A 25272-nucleotide genomic window follows, 5' to 3' on the forward strand; every position below is an offset into this window, starting at 1 on the left:
ATGCCGGAGAGGGCGCATTCGGGCTATAGGACGAGCAGACAAGCGAGAGAGCTTCTCAATGCAGGACAGCGCTGCGGATCGTCACAATCGGACCGCTGATCAAACTTGATGTGACGTGAAATTACAACAGCGCCACTGCGGACCCGCGTGCGCAGTCCCGCATACAGCTCACAAACAGCGGCAGGCGACCCTGGGAACAGTACACTTCAAAGACGTCGTTCAAACCCCTTATATTCCGCGCAAATCCAGTGTGAATTCAGTAGCAAATCAACACAAAAAAATAAAGTTCACACAACAGCCCACAGGTGCGGACTTCCTACTATCCCACACCCGCGCGTTAGTCACATAGTGTGAAAGGTATCTGGAAAAGCGAGAGATTTTGATACACGAGGTTTGAATTTCTAACAGAAGATTAATATTTGATGTCGAATAGAGGTGATCTCAACTTGAGGTCTTTAGCAAACATACTGCACTGCGTGTGTAAACAATTCACATTTGTGCTTCCCCTTAAAATCCATCTGAAGATGCTTGCTGTTTGAAGAGTCTTCGTGATTTAATATCATCCGTGTATTATTTTCATGTAGCCTACGCGTTTATATTTTGTCCCGTGCCTATCACTATTCAAGTGATTTTTTCTTTTTTTTTTTTTTTTTTTCTTTCCTTTTTTAATCCTCTGATCTTTTTGATCGCTGCTGTTGGCTGTGTGTGTGAAGTCTGTCTCTGGAGTGCTTCAGATAACACAAGCTGTTTTTTGTGCTTGTAAGAACTGACTGACTCGTATAATGAAAACGTGTTCATCTTTAATAATGTTTTCATGCATTTAGGCTGTTTACGCCATTATAGGATCTTCTTGAAAGAGAAAAGCTCACTGCAGGTGCCTGTAATTGTGATATGCCTCCACATTTTCAGCCTTGGCATCACCCAAAACTGAAAGCTCACAGCTCTGAGCTGGATACGGCTGACTAACAGCGACCCAGATTTCCTCAGCTCCTTATTTTCTATGTGTGTGTGTGTCTGACCATACAAGCCATGCCTCTGTATGCTGTGCCAGATTTATCAGACCGACTCTCTTGTTGAATGCAGACACACATACACACTCTCACAAACATCTCACTCACTCACATTCAAACACACACACACACACACACACACACACACACACACACACACACACACACACACACACACACACATAAGTGAACCATATGCCTGCTAATATGAGTTGACCACATTGTCTTTTGGCTAAATTTTGACTTGCAGCTTGATGTGCAGATGGCTGGATAAGCCATGTGCACGTAAAAACAAATTCCATTGTTTGAATTGAACTCTCTCTATAAAATAGTTTAAGTCATACATAATGGCTCTAAACAGAATGAATTGCTCATCTTAATAATCTTTTTTATTATTATTATTATGTCACAATGACTCATCTCGCACCTGTTGCTTACAGGTGTCACTAATGAAATGCATTTAAACATTGAACTGGACGCATTTGAATTCAGATTAGCATGCAACACACCCATAATGCATCCTTGGTACGGAAACAATGGAGATGTTTACAGCTGGCTTTTCACAGATGGAACGCAGCTGATCTGATGTCTTTTGAGTCCTCTGTACTCCCACGACAGTGGAAAGCACAAAAGTTATATTATGGGAAAAAAACATGACATAAACAATGGGGGTGCCCTCACAAGCTGTGCAAAATACTTCACATACAATCCAAATGTCTATGAGGCCTTAAAACTAAAAACATGTTACTTAATAGAAAGTAATAAAATATTCTTTTGACTGATTTGCTGTTGATTTATAATATTTAGCACTGCTGTATTATCACTACACCTAACATGTAGCACAGCAGGTACAATGTCTCTGGGACTGTTCCAGGATCCAAATACAATAAAATAAATACAGTATAGCATGCTTATATTCTGATTATATTTTTTCCCAAGCGCATCTTATCAGTTCCAAACCACATTAATCTTAATAACTACTATTCATTTTTTATTTAATCATTTATAAGTGATATATAATTGTCCATGAAGGCTGGAAATGAAAAACTCCTTATATTCAGGTGTGCAGAATTATTAGGCTTGTTTTCTTTTACAGATTTAAAATGAGCCTTATTGTATTTCACAATACTTCAGCATGTTATTTATTAAATAAGGGTCATCTTTTAGGATTTTTTACCCAAGCCAAATCGCTGGAGACTAAATTTTTACTGATGGTTTTTGCAGTTAACGTGTCTTTTCTTCTCTACCTGTTTTTTCTGACCTCGCTGACCCAGTGACAATTTTGCTGTCCAATGGTCATGTCTTAACTTTGCAATTTCTGTATTGCATTAGTTTTAAATATTTCTCATGGGGTTTTAATTATTTTTGACTTTTCAGTCTGAGTTAAACCTCGTTTTTGGCTCATTTTATTAGTAAAAGAAAAACATGCCTAATAATTCTGCACACCTGAATAAGGAGTTTTTCACTTCCAGCCTTCATGGACAATTATATATTACTTATAAACGATTAAATACAAAATTAATAGTAGTTATTAAGATTGATGTGGTTTGGAATAGGTAAACACAGTTCTCATTTTAGTTTAACTTCATGTACTAAAAAAACTTAAACTAAAAGAAATTGATTAAAAAAAAACTTACCATTTAATGCATATGCATAATACAAACACACACATCACATACATCAGAAGCCCTATGGAATAATCTGTCCTATATTTGAGCAAGTGGAAAGTTTATTCATTCTGCATAGTGATTGAAAGCTGTGAACCAATTTAACTGCACTGCAGGTTACATTCAAATAACTGTGAGTTTACTCTCTCTCATTCTATAATAATCTTATTCTAGTGATTGTACCCGTGTGTGTTATTAAAAAATGTACTCAAGAATAGTAATTTTCAGAATGACACTTATGTCAGAGTAAGGTTTATGGTAGCAGAAGCTGTTGTTTTTGGCCTTTTTTTTAGTTTTCTAGTTGGACATTGTTTTATTTATTTATTTATTTATTTATGCAGGTGCATTTGAAAATGTACCAGTTCAGATATGCTAGCTGTGAATGAATTAAATAAAAGTATTTGTTTGATTTTTTTAAAAATAAAATAAAACAGGAATGTGTGTGTGTATTCAGTGCTCAGCACAGCTGTCACTGGTCATCTCACCATAATGAATGTGCAGGAAGTGATGTGGTATTAAATGTGGCCAGTGGCATCAGCTGGTGGGCAGTCATCCAGTGAGAGACAAGAACAGCATTTTGCAGCAATCACTCCATTTTCACACTGAAGAAAGAAATTGACAAACAAGTGACAATGAAGCAGTAGTGAAGTGTGGATTATGAATTTCATGAATGGAAGTGAATACAATGCTGAAAGACCCACATCTCTGATATTTATGCTGAAAAAGCATCATCAAATTTTAGCATGTATTTGATTGTGACCGTCATGTCTGGGTAAAACAGCAGCTCATGTTTTCTGATTCTATCTGGACCAATCGGCTACACAAGCTCCTATGGGGATTTTAAGGACAAATGGGAGTTTTCAGCAGTAAGCAGCTTTTTATCGGTTTCAATTTCCAAGAAGGCACTTGGCCCCAAACTGAACCCATGAAATCAAAATTAGACATTTGTGGCTTTTAGTCCATGTCTGTAAGTTTTTAGGCCATATATATGCTGGTGTACTCCTAACAACTGACAGAAAGAACTTCACATTTTAAATACGGGAAAACACAAATATTAATGACTCATGTTGCTCTCAAGGGTATAGCCAAATGTTTGTCCAATAAAATGCTGTCCAGAATGGAAAAGTCCTTCTAATCAACCAATAAAAATGCACTTGCTTGAGTCTTACTATGCCTTTGAGAATGAGACATTTAACATTAGCAAAGAATAAGATGACAGTAAAAGAACTAAGACAGCCATGCAGCTTTAAAAGGTAACTGATCCAAATGAAAGTGAACAATGCTTAGCCAGTGATTTCACAAGTGTACTGACTACAGTTATATCATCCATCTGAGATTCAGCCACAGTGCTCCTCCAAATTTTAAAGACTTTTATTACTGTATTAAGAAAGTCTATGTCATTTTATATCAATCACTCTGAATTGTAAGTCTGCATAAAAAAAGTCAATTTATTATTTCTCCATACACTTTCTCTTGCTTTCACTCCATCCTCTTCACAACTCTGTTCCAAGATGTGCGTTGGCGGAGAAAAAAAAAACGTGGCCAAATTTTGACTCATTAGTAATTTCATCTTTGTGGATATAAATAGTCATACTATAAATCATGTTGTTGATCTAAATATCAGCTGATATTCAAATACAAAAGCATGATGGTAATGTGGTGCTGCATAAATATTTGTAAAGAAACATCTGTAAAATGATTCAAATCTGCATGGTTCAGTGAATTAGGTTTTTTAAAAAGCATCCAAATTTATTTTGGAATGTCCTAAAAGTCTTAGTGACCACAGCTTTGACAGCTGACGGTAAAATAATGTAATGTCTATAATGGCTAGCAAGCCAAGATGACTAACTGACTTAATCAGTAATCGGAGCATTGTGGGTTCATGCCTGCTGACCGGAAAATTCAGACCTCACAAACTCTCATGAGCACTGCTTCAAGCCTGCAAATTTTCTTTTTTTAGGATTGGGATGATGCCAAACACTAGAAAAAACAGCGGCAAGTCTAAACTCCATTTGTTAGAATATATATGCTTTACATAAACAGATATTTTTAACAGGTCTGAAGTGATGCTGACCGGTCAGAAACTGGAAGAGAATTGCTGAAGCAATGAGAGGTATTTTACACCATGCAAAATGGAGTGAATACACACACACACACCACTGGGATCAAGCTGTAAATTATCTGAGTGTTGGTTATATATGTGCGTGTCTTCATACCCCTCACTCACACTGGACATTCCGTAATAGGAACCACATGTTTGACTAAGCACACAAACGCACTCAAACCCACACACCCAGCAACACAGCCTCAGCAGCCATCACTCTTTTTTCCAATTTCTTTCTCCGTCATCATTTATTCTCCGCATTTTTTCCAGGCAGAGATTCTTCAGTGCAGACCCACTGAAGCATAGAGACTCGCCCTGAGCACACACACACACACACACACACACACACGTGAGTACTAACACATTCCTTACTTGTCTCTGCAGTCCCTCTCACACACACACCTAAAAGAACAAATCATATTCACTGCAGATGAATCTCTCTGAATTCTCAAACAGGACCGCAACAGAGAGAAAAACTGATTTATTTTTCTTTATTATGTATTGCATTTTTATTACAATACGATTACTGTATATGTTATTGTAAAATAAACTTTACTAAACCACCCTTGCTAAAAGAAGCATACTTTAAAAAAATTATGGAAATATTCTTGCAAAGAATGTACTTAAGTCGAACATAGTGCACATTAACTGCAATTAAATGACAATGAATAGTGTGAACTGGATGCAGTGCTTTTGTGAACTTAAAGAGTGTTCCTTTGATGTCCATCTTTCATAATTACTTGTGTCTTTAAAATATGGTTAAAGTGTATTGTAGACTGTCCTGGCAACCATTTAGAGTAATCTAAAATATACTACATCATTTTTTTTTAACTGGTCATGTATTTTTTAATGCATGTAATGCATGTGACCATTTGCAATGATGAAATTCCAATTTGTTTGCATTTGAAAATATATTAATTTTAAATGTAATGTTTAATTCTAGAGTTAAAATGATAATCAAGAACTTTACATGTGCTATAGAATGTTAGTCAACACATCAAAATAAACATTTTTTTAAAGCATCATAACAAAAATTAAAAATTTACTTCACAGTAAAAAAATTTGACTATTATAAAGTGAACTTTTTAAAAGTGTACTTCAGTGTATTAGGAAACAGTCATGAAAGTGTACCTCTTAAAATTTACTTAAATGGCCTTTTATTTCATTACCATTTTAAAGGGATAATCCATCCCAAAATTAAAATTTTGTCATTAATCACTTACCCCCATGTCATTCCAAACCCATAAAAGCTTAGTTCGTCTTCGGAACACACAATTTAAGTTATTTTGGATGAAAACAGGGGAGGCTTGAGACTGTCCCATAGACTGCCAAATAAATAACTGACGATGCTTTTCATACTTTCCGGACCTTGACAGTGTTATATTATTTGGCAGTCTATGGGACAGTCTTAAGCTGTTTTTCATCCAAAATATCTTAAATTGTGTTCTGCAGAGGAACAAAGGCTTTTACGGGTTTGGAACGACATGGGGGTAAGTGATTAATGACAAAATTTTCATTTTTGTGGTGGAGTAACCCCTTTAATATATACAATGCATTTTGTTACAAATACAGGTGCTTGGTCATATAATTAGAATTTCATCAAAAAGTTGATTTATTTCACTAGTTCCATTCAAAAAAGTGAAACTTGTATATTATATTCATTCATTACACACAGACTGATATATTTCAAATGTTTATTTTCTTTTAGTTTTTGATGATTATAACTGACAACTAAGAAAAATCCCAAATTTCAGTATCTCAGAAAATTAGAATATTACTTAAGACCAATACAAAGAAAGGATTTTTAGAAATCTTGGCCAACTGAAAAGTATGAACATGAAAAGTATGAGCATGTACAGCACTCAATACTTAGTTGGGGCTCCTTTTGCCTGAATTACTGCAGCAATGCGGCGTGGCATGGAGTCGATCAGTCTGTGGCACTGCTCAGGTGTTATGAGAGCCCAGGTTTTGCTCTGATAGTGGCCTTCAGCTCTTCTTGCATTCTTGGGTCTGGCATATCGCATCTTCCTCTTCACAATACCCCATAGATTTTCTATGGGGTTAAGGTAGGCGAGGCGGAGTTTGCTGGCCAATTAAGAACAGGGATACCATGGTCCTTAAACCCAGGTATTGGTAGCTTTTGGCACTGCGCTTGCAGGTGCCAAGTCCTGTGAGAAAATGAAATCTGCATCTCCATAAAGTTGGTCAGCAGCAGGAAGCATGAAGTGCTCTAAAGCTTCCTGGTATATGGCTGCGTTGAACCTTGGACCTCAGAAAACAGGTCCAAACAGGTCCAAGGTCCAAGTGGACCAACACCAGCAGATGACATGGCACCCCAAACCATCACTGACTTTGGAAACTTTACACTGGACCTCAAGCAACGTGGATTGTGTGCCTCTCCTCTCTTCCTCCAGACTCTGGGACCCAGATTTCCCAAAGGAAATCAAAATTTACTTTCATCAGATAACATAACTTTGGACCACTCAGCAGCAGTCCAGTCCTTTTTGTCTTTAGCCCAGGCGAGACGTTTCTGATGCTGTCTGTTGTTCAAGAGTGGCTTGACACAAGGAATGCGACAGCTAAACCCATGTCTTGCATATGTCTGTGCGTAGGGTTCTTGAAGCACTGACTCCAGCTCCAGTCCACTCTTTGTGAATCTTCCCCACATTTTTGAATGGGTTTTGTTTCACAATCCTCTCCATGGTGCGGTTATCCCTATTGCTTGTACACTTTTTTCTACCACATCTTTTCCTTTCCCTTCACCTCTCTATTAATGTGCTTGGACACAGAGCTCTGTGAACAGCCAGCCTCTTTTGCAATGACCTTTTGTGTCTTGCCCTCCTTGTGCAAGGTGTCAATGGTCATCTTTTTGGACAACTGTCAAGTCATCAGTCTTCCCCGTGATTGTTGTAGCCTACAGAACTAGACTGAGAGACCATTTAAAGGCCTTTGCAGGTGTTTTTGAGTTAATTAGCTGATTAGAGTGTGGCACCAGGTTTCTTCAATATTGAACCTTTTCACAATATTCAAATTGTCTGAGATACTGAATTTGGGATTTTCATTAGTTGTCAGTTATAATCATCAAAATTAAAAGAAATGAACATTTGAAATATATCAGTCTCTGTGTAATGAATGAATATAATATACAAGTTTCACTTTTTGAATGGAATTAGTGAAATAAATCAACTTTTTGATGATATTCTAATTATATGACCAGCACCTGTATACTTTTAGAATTTGAAGTACACTACAAATGCACAAACAATAGTATTAAGCACATTGCTTTTTCACAAGGGTAGGCTTAGAATCCCATTAATTCAGACTGAATCACTGATTTGGATTCAGCGTTAAGCACTTTTACACTGCTTGTACACTATGACGTAAAGCACTCTGAAATCACACACACAGCTAGATGATCACTTAAAAACCAGAGCACTCACTGCTGCAGAGAAAGAGTTATCACAGGGGAGGTTTATTTATGATGTTCAAATTGTACTGCTGATGCAAACAAGCAGTAAATTCTATGCTAATATGTTAATGAACAGCCTGAAGACCATACCAGTGATGTTCAAATCAAGATTCTACATGATTCAGTTTCATGAAAACATTTAGCCAGGAGCTGCTTCCTACAAGTTAATACCACTGATCAAATTTCTTGGAAGTTCGGTATGTTATAATTAGCCGCTTCCTCAGGCACAACCCCTGCCTTCATCAGTTTTTCTCCACGAGGCTCATTCCAAACCTTGGAAGTTATCCATGGACCTGCTACGGTTTCCTCTAAAGCTTCATACGAACCTGCAAACCGCTGAGTTTATTTAATACAACTGATGAGTAAAGCTGCTTGGAGCGTGGCTTAAAGAACATCTGATGACGCTGCAGAAGAACAGCTACTCTGACGTCTGCACTGATGACATCACAGAGAGCGGGAGATCAAACGCTCCCTTTCGGCAAAAGTACACCAACACAAAGCCTTCCTCTAACACACACGGAGGACGTATTAAGAGTTCTAAGATATCAGAGGAAATAAAAGCCTCATCCATCATTAAGTTCCCCCTTGGGGGTAGCAGTGTGCCTCGATCGTTCCTGCACATTCATCTGTGTGTCCGTCCTCTAAAAGTTCCCCAGGAAACCGCTCTACCGTCCTTGGGTGGCTCACGCAAACATGCCCTGTCAGCAGCTCTCACTGTCCATCTGCTAGAGGCCTGAACCCCAACTGCAACGTGCCCAACGAGAGAGCAGAAAGTGTGTGTGGAAGAAAAAGACTGTTGGAATGTGTGTGTGTTTGTGTGTGTGTGTGTGTGTATGTGTGTATGTGTTTGTCAAGCTGAATATCTGCCCCATGGTTTTCTGTACAACTGAGGTCAGACTCGGATATAATATTACAGTTTTCATGGCTATTATCTACAGCGATCACACCAAGAACTTGTGACATTTACCGATCATTATTTATAGTCATGCATGACATCCATGAACTGTTTAGTGGGGGGGGTCACAAATCACCCTTCATTGAGGTTCTCATAGAGTTTCAGCGGGTCGTACCACCTATTACTGAAACACACACTTCTATGCATTTAGTACATATCCTTTCAAATCTTGTATGGCAGCTGCTTGCGCTTTAGGAAAAGCACACAGGCCAGCTGCAGTTCAGCGTTATGGTTACATGAGCAACGTCGCTTTTTCATTGAGGGAACTGTAGAGAGCGTGTCTTGGGGAAAATGAAAAGTTTGAGCATAAGACAGAGTTAGTGACATCACAAATAGGAAGAGAAGAGATGCAGTCAAGAGGTCAGAGTTTTAGCTGGTTAGAATGACCCTGTTTGTTTCTGGTAGATGGTGGAACTAAACTATCTGGACACAAAAAGTATCTATCGTGCGCTTTAGGAATGAGTTTTTCTTCAATACTACATCACACAGCAAGAATAGCACTTTCACAATAACTAACTCATTTGTCACTTTCCACTCCAACTCTTTTTCTCTATAAATGAAGGGATTTTTCACAAACAGGCATTTTTACGGCCTCTCGGTAACCTGTAATTTAGGGGCCCTTTTGTTGATAATACATCCCAAACGTTGGCAGTAAAAGGTGAATAAGACACAGAGAGAAGTGTCTTCCAAAACAGAAAAATACAGACATACCTGTCAGACTAGGAAGAGATGTATCAAGCTGTCAGTGAGTGATGCCTTTCTCTCCCCAGCACACAGTCTCTCTCAGCCTGAAATACAAGTAGTGCTCCAAAAGTTCTCTGAAGGTGACTTTAAATTTTAATGGATACACTCTACACTCTAAAAGCAGAGTGTATCCATTTAGGACCATATCAAAAGGAAAATATATGACAGAAAGGACAAAGTGGTATAAACACACTACACACACAGGACACACACACCACACACACACACACACACACACCACACACCACACACACACACACACACACACACACACACACCTTTTTTTTACAGGTTGTGCAGAAAAAGCTATTAAAGTCAACTTGAAACATGTTCAAAACCCATTTACTCTCATAATCTGACATATTTTAGCGTGAAACGGAATACACACGAGAGAAAGAAGTGTGGGTGTGAGGATTTTATCCTTCGAGAAATGAACAGGATAATGAAAAATGGGCATTCCATACCAGGAGCCAGGTGGCTGAAGGAGAAGGGTTGTAAAACAAGGTGGTGTTGGCCGAAAAGTAAAGTTGAAGGTTGTGTTTTTGATGAAAAATTGCAAATACATTTTTTTTCTTCTAATGTAAGATCTAGTCATTCCCATGAAAACCCAAAGGCTTGATGCAAAAACCAATGCTTTTGCGGAGTTCTGTCTTACATCCTCTCTTCACATTTACACTAAATTTTGAGGCCAGTTTGATTTTGTTTTTTAAAGAAAGGAACTTTTTTTTTTATTAATAAAATATGTACTAAATTGGTCAAAAGTCACAATAACAACACTTATAATTTTGAAAACATTAAAGGTGACATTATGCCCCTTTTTACATTATGTAATATAAGTCTCTGGTGTCCCCATAATGTGTCTGTAAAGTTTCAGCTCAAAATACCCCAAAAATCATTATATCATTTTGAAAATGCCTATTTTGAGTGGAAGCAGAAACACACTGCTTTTCGTGCCTGTCTCTTTAAATGCAAATGAACTGCGGCTCCCTGCCCCCTTTTCAGAATAGAGCTGCATACTTACAGCTAGGGACCTGCTAAAAACATCTGGAGTAGATGTCACAGTAACGTCACTTGCAGCTTGCAGCCGCATAGTGGTGGCAGAAAAACACAGGGAAAAGAGAAAATTTTTTTTGTTGTGCCTTTGGATGTCAGAATTGGAATGCAAATAATTTTTATATAATACTGTCGTCAAAGACACCATTTGAAGCTAAATGCAGATGTTTAAATGGACAGACTATGGAAACCTGCTATGATTACCCTATTTTAAAGCATAAATTTGATTTAAACAAAAGTCTATATAATATTCATACACGGGGACATATTGTATTAGCCCTACAGTTGAAATACATTCATGAAATACTATTTAAACCTATAACATTTTACATAATTATTTACATATTTTATCTCACAATTTGTTTTTTTTTTTTTTTTTTTTTGCAAATGAAAGTTTATATCTCTTAGTTCGGACTTTTATAACTTTTCTTCAAGTCAACAATTGCGAGTTTGTCAATTCTGAGGGGAAAAAAGCCAAAATTGTGGGATTATAAAACTAAAAAGAAAGAATGACGAGTTGATTTTTCTTACACGAATTGTGAAATATAATCTCAGAATCGCAAGAAAAAAAGTCAGAATTTTAAAATAAAAACTCAAAATTACATTTTTTTATTCTTTTATTCCATGGCTTGAACAGACTGCTAAGTTAAAACTGTCATTTTCTGCCACCAGATATTAGGCTCCACCCACAAAAAAATGTCATCACTGTTTGCAAACACAAATTGGCCTATTGGTTCTGATTATCATGTTTATCGTGCTGAAATCAAGCGTTTTAAACCATATTAGTTTAAGCTTCTGATTTAGGGTTTTCTGAGTGCACACATCTGAAGCACATGGACAGAAAGCTGCTGTCACAGCATGTGAGTACTTACTTTAAAAACATGCATGAGTTACAAAAACAGTCTGTTATGTCTGTAAAGGTTTTAGATCTGTGTGGCAGCAGCAATATACAGTAAATAAATCAATAAATCCACTGCACTCTAAATAGTGTTCTGTGCTTGTCTGTGCAGCCAAAGACAGAACAGTAAGCATGTTTTGCTCAAACTTTCACCATGGCATTAGAGCTGGTCCACGGTTGTCGCTTGCAAAATCAAAATGAAGGCGCCATGGGTGTAAACTTACAGATTAAGGGGATGGTAATATTATAATGAGATCCCTTTGCCACATCACCAAGGGAGCGAAATCAGACGCGCTCGTTCTCTCAGACGCTTGCAGAAAAAGGCTTACCAAAACAAAGTTACTGGGTTAAACTATTTCACTTTTTCTTGGTTGGTAGATGCACCGGGGACCTGATTATAGCACTTAAAACCTGGAAAACTCAGATCATTTCCATGATATGTCACCTTTAAATCAACATAACTGTTTTCAACACTAACAAAAAGAAATGTGCCTTGAGCACCATAAACTAAGCATATTAGAAAGGTTTATGAAGGATCATGTGACACTGAAGTAATGGCTGCTGAAAATTCAGCTTTGCCATAATGGAATTACATTTTAAAATATATTAAAATTAGAATGGAGCTTTGTTAAGCATAAGAGACTTACTTTAACAGTAAAAAATCTTACCGACCCCAGATGTTTGAACTGTATGAATGTGTTTGTGTGCCTGCTAGCACAGGATCATACACTGCAGGGGTCCACACTGGAGATGCTGAATATCCCTACAGTCCTTGTAGTACATGAACTGAGTTGCTCTGGAAAAAAGGGCCTGCTAAATAACAAAGAACTTTTTGCTATAAAATGGCAGGAGGTTTCAGTGACTCACACTGGATAATTTTTTTTTGACCAATAGCAGCTTCTCATTTTCCTCGTATTCATCTGCTCCCAAGGCTATGGGATAATTGCCACTAAATCTGAAATACAAATCAATACTAACTGATGTAAAGGCACTGACAGAAATTTGACCCTGGACCGCAAAACCAGTCATAAATAGCACTGGTATATTTGTAGCACTAGCAAACAATACATTGTATCGTCAAAATTATTGATTTTTTTTTTATGCCAAAAATCATTAGGATATTAAGTAAAGATCATGTTCCGTGAATATATTTTGTAAATTTCCAACCATAAATACATAAAAACTAAATTTTTGATTAGTAATATTCATTGCTAAGGACATAATTTGGACAACTTTTAAGGCGATTTTCTCAATTTCTTTTTCTTTTTTGCACCCTCAGATTCCAGATTTTTAAATACGGTCCTACCCTAACAATCTCATACATCAACGGAAAGCTTATTTATTCAGCTTTAAGATGATGTGTAAATGTCAATTTCAAAAACAATGTCACTGATGACTGATTTTTGTGGTCCTGGGTCACAAATGTCTAACTAATTTTGCAAACCATCTGAGATTAACTGAAAGATCTACAGGTCTAATTTTACAAAAATGTCTTTTATTAAATGATAAAACAGACATCAAACCCCATGAGAGGGGTTTGGACAGACAGCGAGCGAGTGTGTGAGAAAGAATTGATTGGTGTGTTCAGCACTATTCTTTATGTGTGTCAGCACAAGAGGGTGTTTGTGTCACAGTAAAGGCCTGACCCTCCTCCTCATCTTCTTCCTCTGAGCTGCCCATCACTGCGGCACTAAGAGCCTGCAGTGCCCCCAGCAGACCTGAGAGAAAAGCAGGATGGGGAACCAAGACAAGTGCAAAAGAACATTGAGTAGACATTAAAAAAATGAATCAATGTATGAATGAATAAATTATATAATCAAAGCTATTACAAAATTATAAATATGGATCCATATCATGGGCAATAGAAGCATCAAGCTAACTGTTGATATCATATTTGAGTGTCAGAGTATGCTTACTTTCAGGTGTTGGAGGATTTCTGCTCTCGGGCTGAGGATGATGCTTTTGTTTCAGGGTGTCAGTTGTCTGAATTGCTGATCTTCTCAGACTTTTATATTCATTCATCAAACCCTGTTCCTGAACCACTGCCTGCACACACACAAAACAATAGAAAATAAAGGACAGAGAAACAGATCTAAAAACCACACAGATCTCTGAGCCAAGCACATTTTAAATGATTTGCATCTTTGATACATTAAACCATGTTTATCTACAATGCAGTTGCAGAAACCACCCATTCACATATTTTAAACTGAAATTCATAAACTCACACCTCGTGTCACTCACGTATGATTTATTTCCCCAGCAAAATTAGTTCTGAAATTAGCTGGAAATATACAGATTATAAAATTATAGCTTCAAGTTGGATTATACAAATTGCAAAATTACAAAACTTTAAGTTAAGTATTTTTAAGTTTAAGTATTTTTATAAAATAATATGAATCCAGCCTAATTTATCAAAAAAGTGACACTAGCTAAACATTTTACACAAAAGATGCTGTTATTTTAAACTTTCTACTCACCAAAGAATCCCGGGGGGAATAAATGTAACAGTTTTGACAACAAATTACACAGGACAAGCGTTTTCAACATGGATAATAAGATAGCTGTTTTGAACAGCAAATCAGTATATCAGAATGATTTCTGAAGGATCATGTGACACTGAAGACTGGAGTAAAATGATGCTGAAAATTCAGCTTCCCATCACATGAATAAAATGCATTTAAAATACAAGCATTAAAAATATAATTCAAATAGAAAACAGTTATTTTAAATTGTTGTAATATTTCACCATATAAACGGTTTTTACTGTATTTTTGATCAAAACAAATGCAGCTTAATTCACCATCAAAAACAGCTATTTTAAAATGACTAATTAATAAAATATGGCACTTGATTCAAAATTCAATTCTGTTAAATGCTACATGTCTAAAATTCTAATTCTTAAAATTCTAAAAAAATAAATAAAATAGTTTTTACATTTTAAATAAATAAAATAAAATGTTTCATACCACAAGTTTTTGTATTATTATTTCTTGCTAAAATAGGTTGTGTCCCATCTCACTGAGGGACACCAAGTGAGCAAGGACTGTCCACTGATGCCCCCTCAATAAGAATAGAGTTTGTGTGGTGTGTGTGTGTGTGTGTGACTCACCAGTAGAAGGGTTGCGGTCTTTGGCTTTGTCTTGTCTTTCAGCTGTTTCTGCAGATGTGTGATCTGCTTGTGTGTGTGTTCTGTTCTCTCTTTCTCTACTTCTTTCATCTTTTCTTTTTCTCTCTCTCCCCTGCCTCGAACCTGTCGCAAAGCTACCACTGCATACACACACACACACACACACACACAAAAAAGAGAATGTGTTACAGTAATGCGCAGTCACTCATCTATCAAAAATACATACCATGACATTTGTATTTTTATGTCAAGTAGGTACCTGCTTTTGTGTGCTCTCTCCTCGCTGTGCTGAGTTGAGCCTCCATGTCCCTGAGCTTCTCTGCACACATGCTCTCAACTTCTGACACCTTCTGTAAAAACTACACAAAACATCCATAATTCAGCCTTTACATCTTCAAAAATAAGCAACTGTACTCCACAACGAAACCGAGCAAATATTATATGGAAACACAGAATCACAAATGATTCTTCACCAGAGTCTGTGAGCAGAGTGGAAGCAGAGCTGCATGATTTTTGCCTGAGCAATGAGCAATTGATGTCAGCAAGAATCAACCATGGGTTAAACACAGCTTTAATAGACTATTTGCAATGAGAATATGAGAATAAGATGGAATTTGTGAAGTGAATACACAATGCTTTGTGTGTGTGTGTGTGTGGGGGGTTGCCGTTACTTCACTCAAACACATTGCTTTTCACGCACCTGAGTCACACTGCTGCTGTAGTCTCTGGGCCTCAGCACGGAGCTCCCACAATGTCCCCTCATGCTCTTCACATTGTCTCTGTATCTCTATTCTGCTCGATTCTGATGCCTTCAACTCCTCCCTGCTTTGTGATTAGAGCTTCCCTCAGGTGTCCTCAGCTCTCTCTCTCCTGCAGTTTGCATTCAACACAGTTACAGTCCTCTATCTTAAAAATCTTCAGAAGACATTCACAGGGTTCCCACTCTTTCTGAACACCAGATTCAAGGACTTTAAATGACTTTTTAAAGTACCATTTATTAAATCAAGCACCTTTGAAATGTCACACCCCCAGCAAATAACATCATGAAAGTCCTTACTGTACTTACCATTTCACTTACACTTAATATTTTACATAAAGAAATGTCAGAGTAATAATGTGTTTTGAATGTGTCGGTTTTATAATTTAAACCGTTTTACACAGTCGTGTTTAAAGGAAACTTTAAATTCATTAAATTCAATACTGCTAATATTCAATGCAGTTTCTGAAATATTGATAAAAAATGCATTACACTGTTTTTTTGCTGTAGTTCTTGTACAAAATTTAAGAGTTTTTAAATTTAAGAATGTCCTCAATTTTTTTAATTAATAAAAAAAGCTGCTAAATGTTGTTATAACATTTATTAAAATTATTTTGTAAAATCTCTTTTTATTGTAAAAAAATCCCATTGGAATTTGCACTTTCCCGGCAATGAGACTGATAGCCTAATTAGCACTGCTTCTAGCGCTAGGGTTAATGCGCTAGACTTTGGGATTGGGTTCCCGCAGGACGCAAATCTCCGGTTAGGGTTAAACACCCCGCTCCAACGCGAGATTTGCCTATTTTAATACCCCGCATATTGATAGAGGCTCACTGATGTGCGAAAATTATATGCCATATACGGGAGCAGGACACACATTGCAGGAACGGTAGGGTACAACGGTGCTAAAGGCACACCTTAAGCAAAAACTGTGCTATTCACTGCGCCTAAAATATGTTATATTTCAAAACAATAGGTCTACATACAAAATAATAAATACAAAAATATGTTTGTATTGACTATTAACGGAGCAACTGATTTTGTGTGGAAAATAACAATTCAAGTTATTTTTTTTTGTTTAAAAAATCCTAAAATGTATGAGGTGGACAAGAGGGGCCTTTTACCCAACACGGGGGAAGAGGGGCCCCAGCACGGGGTAAAAGGCCCACAGAGAGGACCATAGATACAATACCTTAAGCTAAAATAATGTTGTTTTTTTTTTGTTTGTTTATTTTTTTTTAATAATAATGTTTAAGTTAATACTTGTTAAAAACATTCACTTTAGCAGAGTTTTATACTATTTTCTGCACATTTTGAAAAATATAAAATTATTTTTTGTTCAGTCTATGCATATAGGCGTTTTGTGGTATATCGCCGAAAATAACTTAAATTACACCTTCAGTTTGTTTTGATCGTACAGGTAAGAGCAATACATCAATAAAATCTATAAAGGGTCTACTTTTATTTGTATACACACATAATAAGAGAAAACTTTGGGCCATTTATAAAATAAAGAAAACAATCAGAGTGCGCTGTCTGCAGCCTTTGTCTGCGTGATCTTCATTTAGAAATACGTTATTAAAAATGAACTGAAAACTTAACAAATACTCTACAAAGAGATATGATAATATTTCTATAGAAATCTTGACATGTCTACTTTTAAAACTAAGCAAGTCTCATCGACAACAAATATTAAAGTAATAAAGTAATTCAATATGAAACCAACGCGATGTCCAGTCTTTTACGTCTCCCTTCACTAACTCTATACGACCACGCCCAAATACTGATGCGCGGGTCGGCGGTTTTTTCCAACCCGCGGGTCCCGCTTTTATGAAATTATTTGGCCCGCCCCAACCCATCCCCGCAAATAAAGTTACAATTTCTTTACCCGCCCCAACCCGAACCGGGGTAACCCGCGCATCACTACGCCCACGCGCTATAGATATATAAACCATCCATGTGAAGCGCGCGGCGCTTAAACATTATTAATATCATGTTTTTAAAAATGATGGTTTCATTCTAAACATGGTGATTATCTCCAAGAAGGACACCCAACATAATATGGTATTTAGCATCTGAATCTAACCATATCATGTCAACAAATGGAAAAGTCAGCAGTCTATTAATTATCATGTTAATCACGCTACACGTTTTTGACAGAAGCACATATCGGACAATTTTAAAAATATCTGCATAAAAAAAACTGATTTCAAATTTAATTTAAGCACTTTCAAGGACCTATGTTAGTTTTCAAGTACTTCCAGGCCTTGAATCCATATGTCTAAAATTCAAGTACTTTCAAGTACTTTCAAGAAGCGTGGGAACCCTGCATTCAGGTTGACGTTTGTGTACATACGCTGCTGCTGTAGTTCTGACAGGGAGGCCTGGATGAGCTCTGGTGTGCGTTTGAGTTCCTGTGCGAGTTTGTCTCTCTCTGCACTCAACAACACCACCTCGGCCTGGAGACTCTTAATAATACTGCAACGCAGACAGGAGATAATGGAACGGAATACTAGTATACTGCTTATTATACACAAATAACCTGGACTACTAAAAAACCTACATGTGAAAGCTGTACAAGATTGACATTCCAAACTACCTTCAAGACTCAGCTAAAAACGTATATATTTAATATGTATTTTGGATAATATGGTTATATGTGGCCTTGTGTAGTTGCAATGTGTGTGTGGGTGTGCAAATGTACTTGTATTATACTATGTAAAGCGACCTTGAGCTATGGAAAGGCGCTATATAAATAAAACTACTACTTCTACTTCAAACAGTTGTATGCTAAAGTTGTCACTCGCTGTATGTCTTGTAAATAAAAACAGCTATTTTTAATTTTTAATCTAACACAGTATCTTCTCTTAACAGAGCGATCAATTAATGTTTCAAGAAAAACTGTTAAAAAATAAAAATAACAACAGCTATTTTTTAATTTTTAATCCAACAAAGTATCTTCTCTTACAGAGTGTCAAATAATGTTTAAAAAAAAAGTATGAAAAAATTAATAAAATGAAAATAGCTATTTAAATTTTTAATCTAACATTGTATCTTCTCTTAACAAAGTGATCTATTGTTTCAAATAATTACTAGAAATAATAATGTTTAATAATTAATTTATATTTAATAATAACAATTATTATTATTTATAATTATAACAATAATATTATTGTGTGAATATTACTATGCATTTTGGGATAAAACATCTAAAACATTACAAAACTGACTTCTTTTAGGACATTTTAAATATATGATTGAGCTGAACCCCAGCTATCATTTGTTCCTGAAGCTTCCAATAATCGCAGTGGTAAAAACACCTTAAAGAAATTTTACTTCTAATATCACTGTCTTTAATTTATTCCCATGATTCTGTACCTCTCTGACACGGCTGGCTCTGGAGATCTAGTAGCTTTCTTGGTTCTCCAAAGAGCTTCTTTCCTCAGCAGCAGCCCTGCAGACAAACAGCCCATGTATATTTAATGTGAAACACACCAGTTACATACACTCACACACAGATGACACTCTCACCATGTACTGTGTCCAGACGTTTGGCAGCGAAGGCGAGTCTCTGGTTCAGCTGACTTACACTGGACTGAACTGCTTCCATCTGACCTGCCTTCATTTCTATGGCCGACATCACTCTGATGAGAGCGATAACACACAGAGAGGAGACAGATGTTTTATGGATGACCTGGCTTCAGGCTTTGGTCAGAGGAACAGTCAGCTTTAATCTAATCATGACAGTCACGTTTAAGAGACTTACAGAACACTAACAGATTCAGTGGATGTGATTGTGCGTGCTACCTGTGTGCTGTTTCACTGATATCATTCAGTGATCCCTCGGTGCACTTATTGCACTCTTTCAGCTGAGCATTTTCCTGTAGAGCACCGTCTAACTGCTGTTGTACTCCCTGAACACACACACACACACACACACACAAAGCAAGCACATGGGCTGGTCAGAAACACACACTTGCCTGCAGGCAATACAGAAGAAGAGTTTCAGTGCCGTCACTGTGTAATACAGCTGATCAGCTGGACAGCTGCTCTGAATGTGGTGAGTGAACAATGTGATGTTAAAACTGGAGATCTTCTATGAGTCAACGCTGAACAAGCTTAAAACTCTCTAAGCTCAATCCAACCGGTTCAGACTGTTAAAAAGCAAAGATAACGAAAAAGAATGAGAGAAGAGCTCACACGGTTGAAGACAGATTGCAAAAGCTGATCATGTGAATATCAATGAGCTACATTTTTAGCGAGTAACCACTTAGAATTTCAGTTCAGTTTCTCGTGAGCGTCTATCATATCACCTGGAAGACCTATTATGTAATAAACCCTTCATCACAGCATGCCTGCTTAGGAAATGTATAGCGCTGTGAAAATCTACATTGAGTTCAGAAACCCAATATCAGGAATAGAAGAACATTTTATCCATTACCAATGAGAGGAATTTCATTCTAATGGAAGGACCACAAGACCTAAACCTAACTGACCCCACAACCAGACTTAACCTTAATGTATGTGCATACTTGTATGTCAAAGTACCTGTGTGTGTACGTGCTGTAACTCCAACTGGGCTGTTTTGTCCTCTAGTTGGTGCTGAAGGACACTGTTCTGTGACTGCAAACACTCTACTTGCTGCTGCAGAGAGGAAACCTACACACGCATACAAGAAAAGTACTAAACTCAGATTTGAAAACACTAAACTTTAAGTAAACATTCCCAATAACTGAAAAACTTAAAGTTTTACTAAATGTGATGGTAGAACATAAATAGACGTGTAATCTAATGTGGAGAAACCAGACATTTTTTATGTTGACAGTCAAAATTTTACAGACTGAAAATCTATTTTAATCAATTAACTGACATTAATTATCCATTCAAAAGTTTAGAGATGTTGTATGCTTTTGAATGGTGTTAAAAATACAAAGGAACATAATATTGTGAAATATAATTACAATTAAAAAAAAAAAAAAAAAAAAAATTATATATATAATATATATATATATATATATATATATATATATATATATATATATATATATTTTAATATGTATTTTATTCCTGTGATGGCAAAGCTGAATTTGATCAGCCATTAGTCTAGCTCTCAGTATCACATGATCCTTCAGAAATCATTCTAATACTGTATGTTGATTTTGTGCTCAAGTAAAATTTCAGGGGACAAATAAAAATAAAAATGCTAATTACTGACACCAGTGGTTAGAAATGTTCATCTATCATAGTACTCTATGCATGTGCATGAGAATGCATTTGCATTACCATGTTATGCAGTTGTGTTTTCTCTGTGTGAAGTTGTAAATCTCTGGTCTGCAATTTTACAAGCAGCATGAAGACCTTTTGTCTCCAAACACTCAACATCTGCCCAGCTTTACTGCCAGAGTACAATGGGTCAGTCTGCACCTACACACATAATAAAATACCACTAAATGTATTAATGAATTCATATCTGACAAAGTGCATGGGTAATTCATCTCAAATACTACATATGCATGTCTGCATGTGTGTAATCTTACCTGTTCACCTAGCTCTTTCTCCTGAATAGCCAAAATGTCATTGGCTGCGTTAACTCGAACATTCAGCAGCTGGACTGATAAAGACAGGGCTTCCTTTTCTTTCTTTAAATGCTATAAACACATATTCATAAAATAATTACATTCATGCATTCAACATTAATTTAAAGGACCACAACTGATGCACTAATTGCAATTCAGCAGACTGTGTGTTTACACACCTGTATCTGTCGTCTAAGCTCTTCCTCTTCCTTTTCCTCTGTGATGTGGCTGCCAATGTATGTCCGCAGTTTCTGCACACACTCAGACTGTTCCAGCAATGAGCTGTTCAGGACACTGCACAAATACAAATCATGTGACATCACATAAACAAACCTGTAGATGATTTGTCATTTAGAGACAGCAGCATGAGCAACATTTGTTTCCTTGTACTCACCTCAGTTGATTTCTCAGCTCATCTCTCTCTGATATCGCTTCCTGTATTTGGGTCCTCAGTAAGGTCACTTCCTGTGCAGCATCATTCTGATATTCAAAGTGGTTGAAAATAAGATAAATAAAATATATCACATACACCATTACAATGAATCAGAGAGTGATGTCATACAAAAAAGAAAACTTTAGGACAGGAAGATTAAGTTATGATATTTTAAAATATCAGTTTTAGCTCTCTTAGACAAATTAAAAAGTCAAAAAATGCATGAATCATTCACAATAAGATCAATAACATGCATTAAGAAAAGACAGATAAATTAATAAATTGGACTGTAATTTCTTGCCGACAATTAAATGTGCACTTGGGAAAATTTCTGGGTCAAAAATGAACAACAAAATCAATTACAGAGCAAGTACATACAAAAAAAATTCACATTTTTCAAAACCGTCACCTTGCCTTATGATATCATACATTATTTGTATAATAACAACGTCAGGGTGGATTTCATGGGACAAGTCAGTTTTACGCCACTCATCTGTTCATTAGTAATGAGCTTTTTATTATCTGAGCTACAGTATCATCCATTGCTGAAACTAAGAAACCTCATTAAGACAAATAGAAACAAAATATAGCCACTCTATTGTTAATTATGTCTTACCTGTGTCTCTAGTTTTTGTTGCAGTCTCCCCATCTCCTGCTTTGAGTCCTGTAACTCTTTCTCCAAATGCTGACATTTTAATTCATACTCTCTTTTTAGGGTTGAAAGCTAGACACACAAATTCAGGCTGTATTAGAAACTAGCATTTCTGTCCCTAAAATACACATTTTCCCCCCTGTTCTGAACGATTAGGGAATAAAGTGAAAGTGTATTTACCTGGTCTTGGCTCATATTTAGTTCAGCCTTGCAGCTTTTCAGTTGACTGTGTAATTCATCACGCTCTACACACTGTCTGTAGACACACACACACACACACACACACACACATTTCAGCCCACATACTCAGCTGAAGTAACAAGTCAGTCAGTTTGAGTGTTTGTACCTGTTTATTTGGTTTTGCTGATCTGTGACCTGCTCTCTCAAACACTCTACTCTTCCTTTCAGACGCCCCATCTCTCCTCTCATCACTTCCTTGTCTTCTCTTAACCTTTCCATCTCTTGCAAGCAGGGGCTTTGAGCTGCTCCTGACATTCTTCTGGCAACCTGACGAGAGAGATGAATTTACAGACAGAGCACTAAAGTCACTGGATGTGCTGATGTGTTTGTGTACCTGTGGTCAGGGAGCCGTTGTATTACTTTCTCACTCTGTTGTTTCTGATGGACAGGCTGCCACGCTTCCACTGTAGCAGGCTCTGTCCAGCCAAACCCCTCCTCACTGAATTTAGAAGGGGGCGGAGCTCTAAACTGTGGCAGAACTTGGGTGGGAGTGGTCTGTGAAGCTGTGGGCCGGGCTAGCGGACCCCCAGTAAACTGAGCAGGTGTCATCAGAGGAGGAGTGGGGTCACAGACAGATGCTGGGAGACAAATGAAAAGATTGATATTCATGTAATAAAGACTGAAATAAAGGCAAGACCTTCAAATCTCTATTCTGAGTGTGTGTCCCCTGAGCATCTGGATTTTTTCTTTACACTGACAACATTACAGATGCCTCACATACGACACAATTTAACAGTACTGCTCATTATCTTCTTTCATTTTTAACCACCTTTTAGCTGTCACTCGTTCACTTTTAGAAGTACAAACAGTTCATGCAGCGTTGGGAAGGTTACTTTGGAAAATGTAATAGATTACAAGTTATCCTATTCAAAATGTAATGAGTAGTGTAACTTTATTTTATATTTATTAAAGTAATATAACTGATTAGATTTGATTACTTTTCTTTGATTACTAATCATTCTGAAAAAAAAAATTAAAGCAGGCAGGGTTAACCTTACAATAGTACTCAACACTGATTACTGTCAGACTTTCAAAATCCTATATCACTTGAATTAAGATTTGAAAGCACAGCCAGCACAAAATCAGAGGTTAAGTAATACACATTTAACATCATAACAACAAATATAGCTATGACATAGCTATGATACTGTTTTTAAAATCAAATCGTTGCATAGCTATGGCAAAAACCTCCCTGGCTCAAATTTGTAATTTTGCTGAAAGACAGACATGTATAGTGATGGAAGCCAAAACATTAAATGTCATGGATGAATATTGACTGAATAAGTTAATCCTCTATTTTGTAGATGAATGGCAGTGGCAATGAGATTCAGAGCTAAATTACAAGGAGTAAAAATGACTTCAGAAAGATGGCAGCATCATAATGTTATTTACACACAGAGATCGGTAGGTCTGTTAGTAAAATCTGTTGACTTTAGCAATCTTTGTTGCATTATGTGCCAATGGTAACCATTCAAAAATGAGGAAACTGCAGTTTTCAAGTTTTTTTCTCTCCTAAGTTTACATGCCTGTAACTCAAGAAGTATTAAAGATATCTTAATGCCCTTTTAGATACTGGGTCTTTTAACAAACTTTCCTTTTGGCATCTTCATTTTTAAGGCCCTGACGTCATAAGGTTCAGTTCCAGAGATATTGGAATTTCAATATGGCTTAAAATGTACACATTTTCAGCGGTGAAAAACCAAATGTCGGTCAATTTGCAAAAATATGAAACTTCTTTCAGCAGTTAAGATAATATACGAGAACTCAAATGCTGTTTAAACGGTGTTAGATGAATCTATTATATCACACTGCAGTTTATTCTGTTTGTTTACCTCCATCAGGAGCTTTCATGAAGTCCGCCGGCGCGTTCAGCCTTTCTGCTCTCCATATAACGTCATCCATAATAACGACTAAAGGCCCAGTCTTACAAAATCGGCCTTACAAAAAAAGTGTAAAATGTTTCAATCGTAATGTTTTGACGATAAGCTCACGTCAGTTTTAGAAAGTGCGCGTTCTTGCCGCCGTTCAGTTGTCATGGCAGAGATTTCCGGTCGGACTCGGAGCGAGGCACTACAGCGCCCCCTGCAGTCTCTATTCAACAACCAAATCAACTATAACATGCAGTATATTTTCCACTTTATCACATTATTGGCATATTTACACCTAAAAACTCAAATCATTTGAATCAGTTATCTTGAACCTTCGGTATTGCTCGCCTTCCTCATCTTAATGTTAGAGCTTTGTGCATTTGAAATATATATATATATATATATATATATATATATATATATATATATATATATATATATATATAAAAAAAAAAAAAAAAACACAAAATAATCTGCCGAGGAGCTCAGTGTGATCACTTTTGTGTTTATTCTTGAAACCTAACCAGTCATGTATTACATCCAGAGCATCCACCATTATTCTTAAATTCTATGTTAAGAGTTCTTTTTAAAAGAAGAATATGCTTCATATCATGTCTACAAACAACTAACCCTTCATGACGAGTTTGGTGGAGTTTTTGACCTTTAGCGCTGTTTAGCATTGATCTCTTTCATTTGTTCTGGGTGGATGTGTTTGT

The 25272-nt window shown here is 36.7% G+C and overlaps 1 protein-coding gene across 1 annotated transcript; it reads right to left on the bottom strand.

The window, feature by feature from the left end:
• Positions 1-13457: 13457 nt before the first annotated feature.
• LOC109045570 (coiled-coil alpha-helical rod protein 1-like) lies at positions 13458-24804 on the bottom strand. Its single transcript, XM_042754924.1, is given in 20 exon segments — positions 13458-13618; positions 13817-13946; positions 15013-15170; positions 15290-15388; positions 15731-15863; positions 15865-15895; positions 18140-18265; positions 19166-19241; positions 19319-19431; positions 19595-19701; positions 20336-20446; positions 21071-21211; positions 21325-21435; positions 21543-21657; positions 21758-21843; positions 22413-22520; positions 22629-22704; positions 22795-22944; positions 23023-23266; positions 24521-24804. Coding segments are annotated over 20 exon segments (2313 nt in total). The 5' UTR covers positions 24591-24804; the 3' UTR covers positions 13458-13490.
• Positions 24805-25272: the final 468 nt, after the last annotated feature.

Source organism: Cyprinus carpio, unplaced genomic scaffold, assembly GCF_018340385.1.
Source record: "Cyprinus carpio isolate SPL01 unplaced genomic scaffold, ASM1834038v1 S000006615, whole genome shotgun sequence".
Classification (NCBI taxonomy): domain Eukaryota; kingdom Metazoa; phylum Chordata; class Actinopteri; order Cypriniformes; family Cyprinidae; genus Cyprinus; species Cyprinus carpio.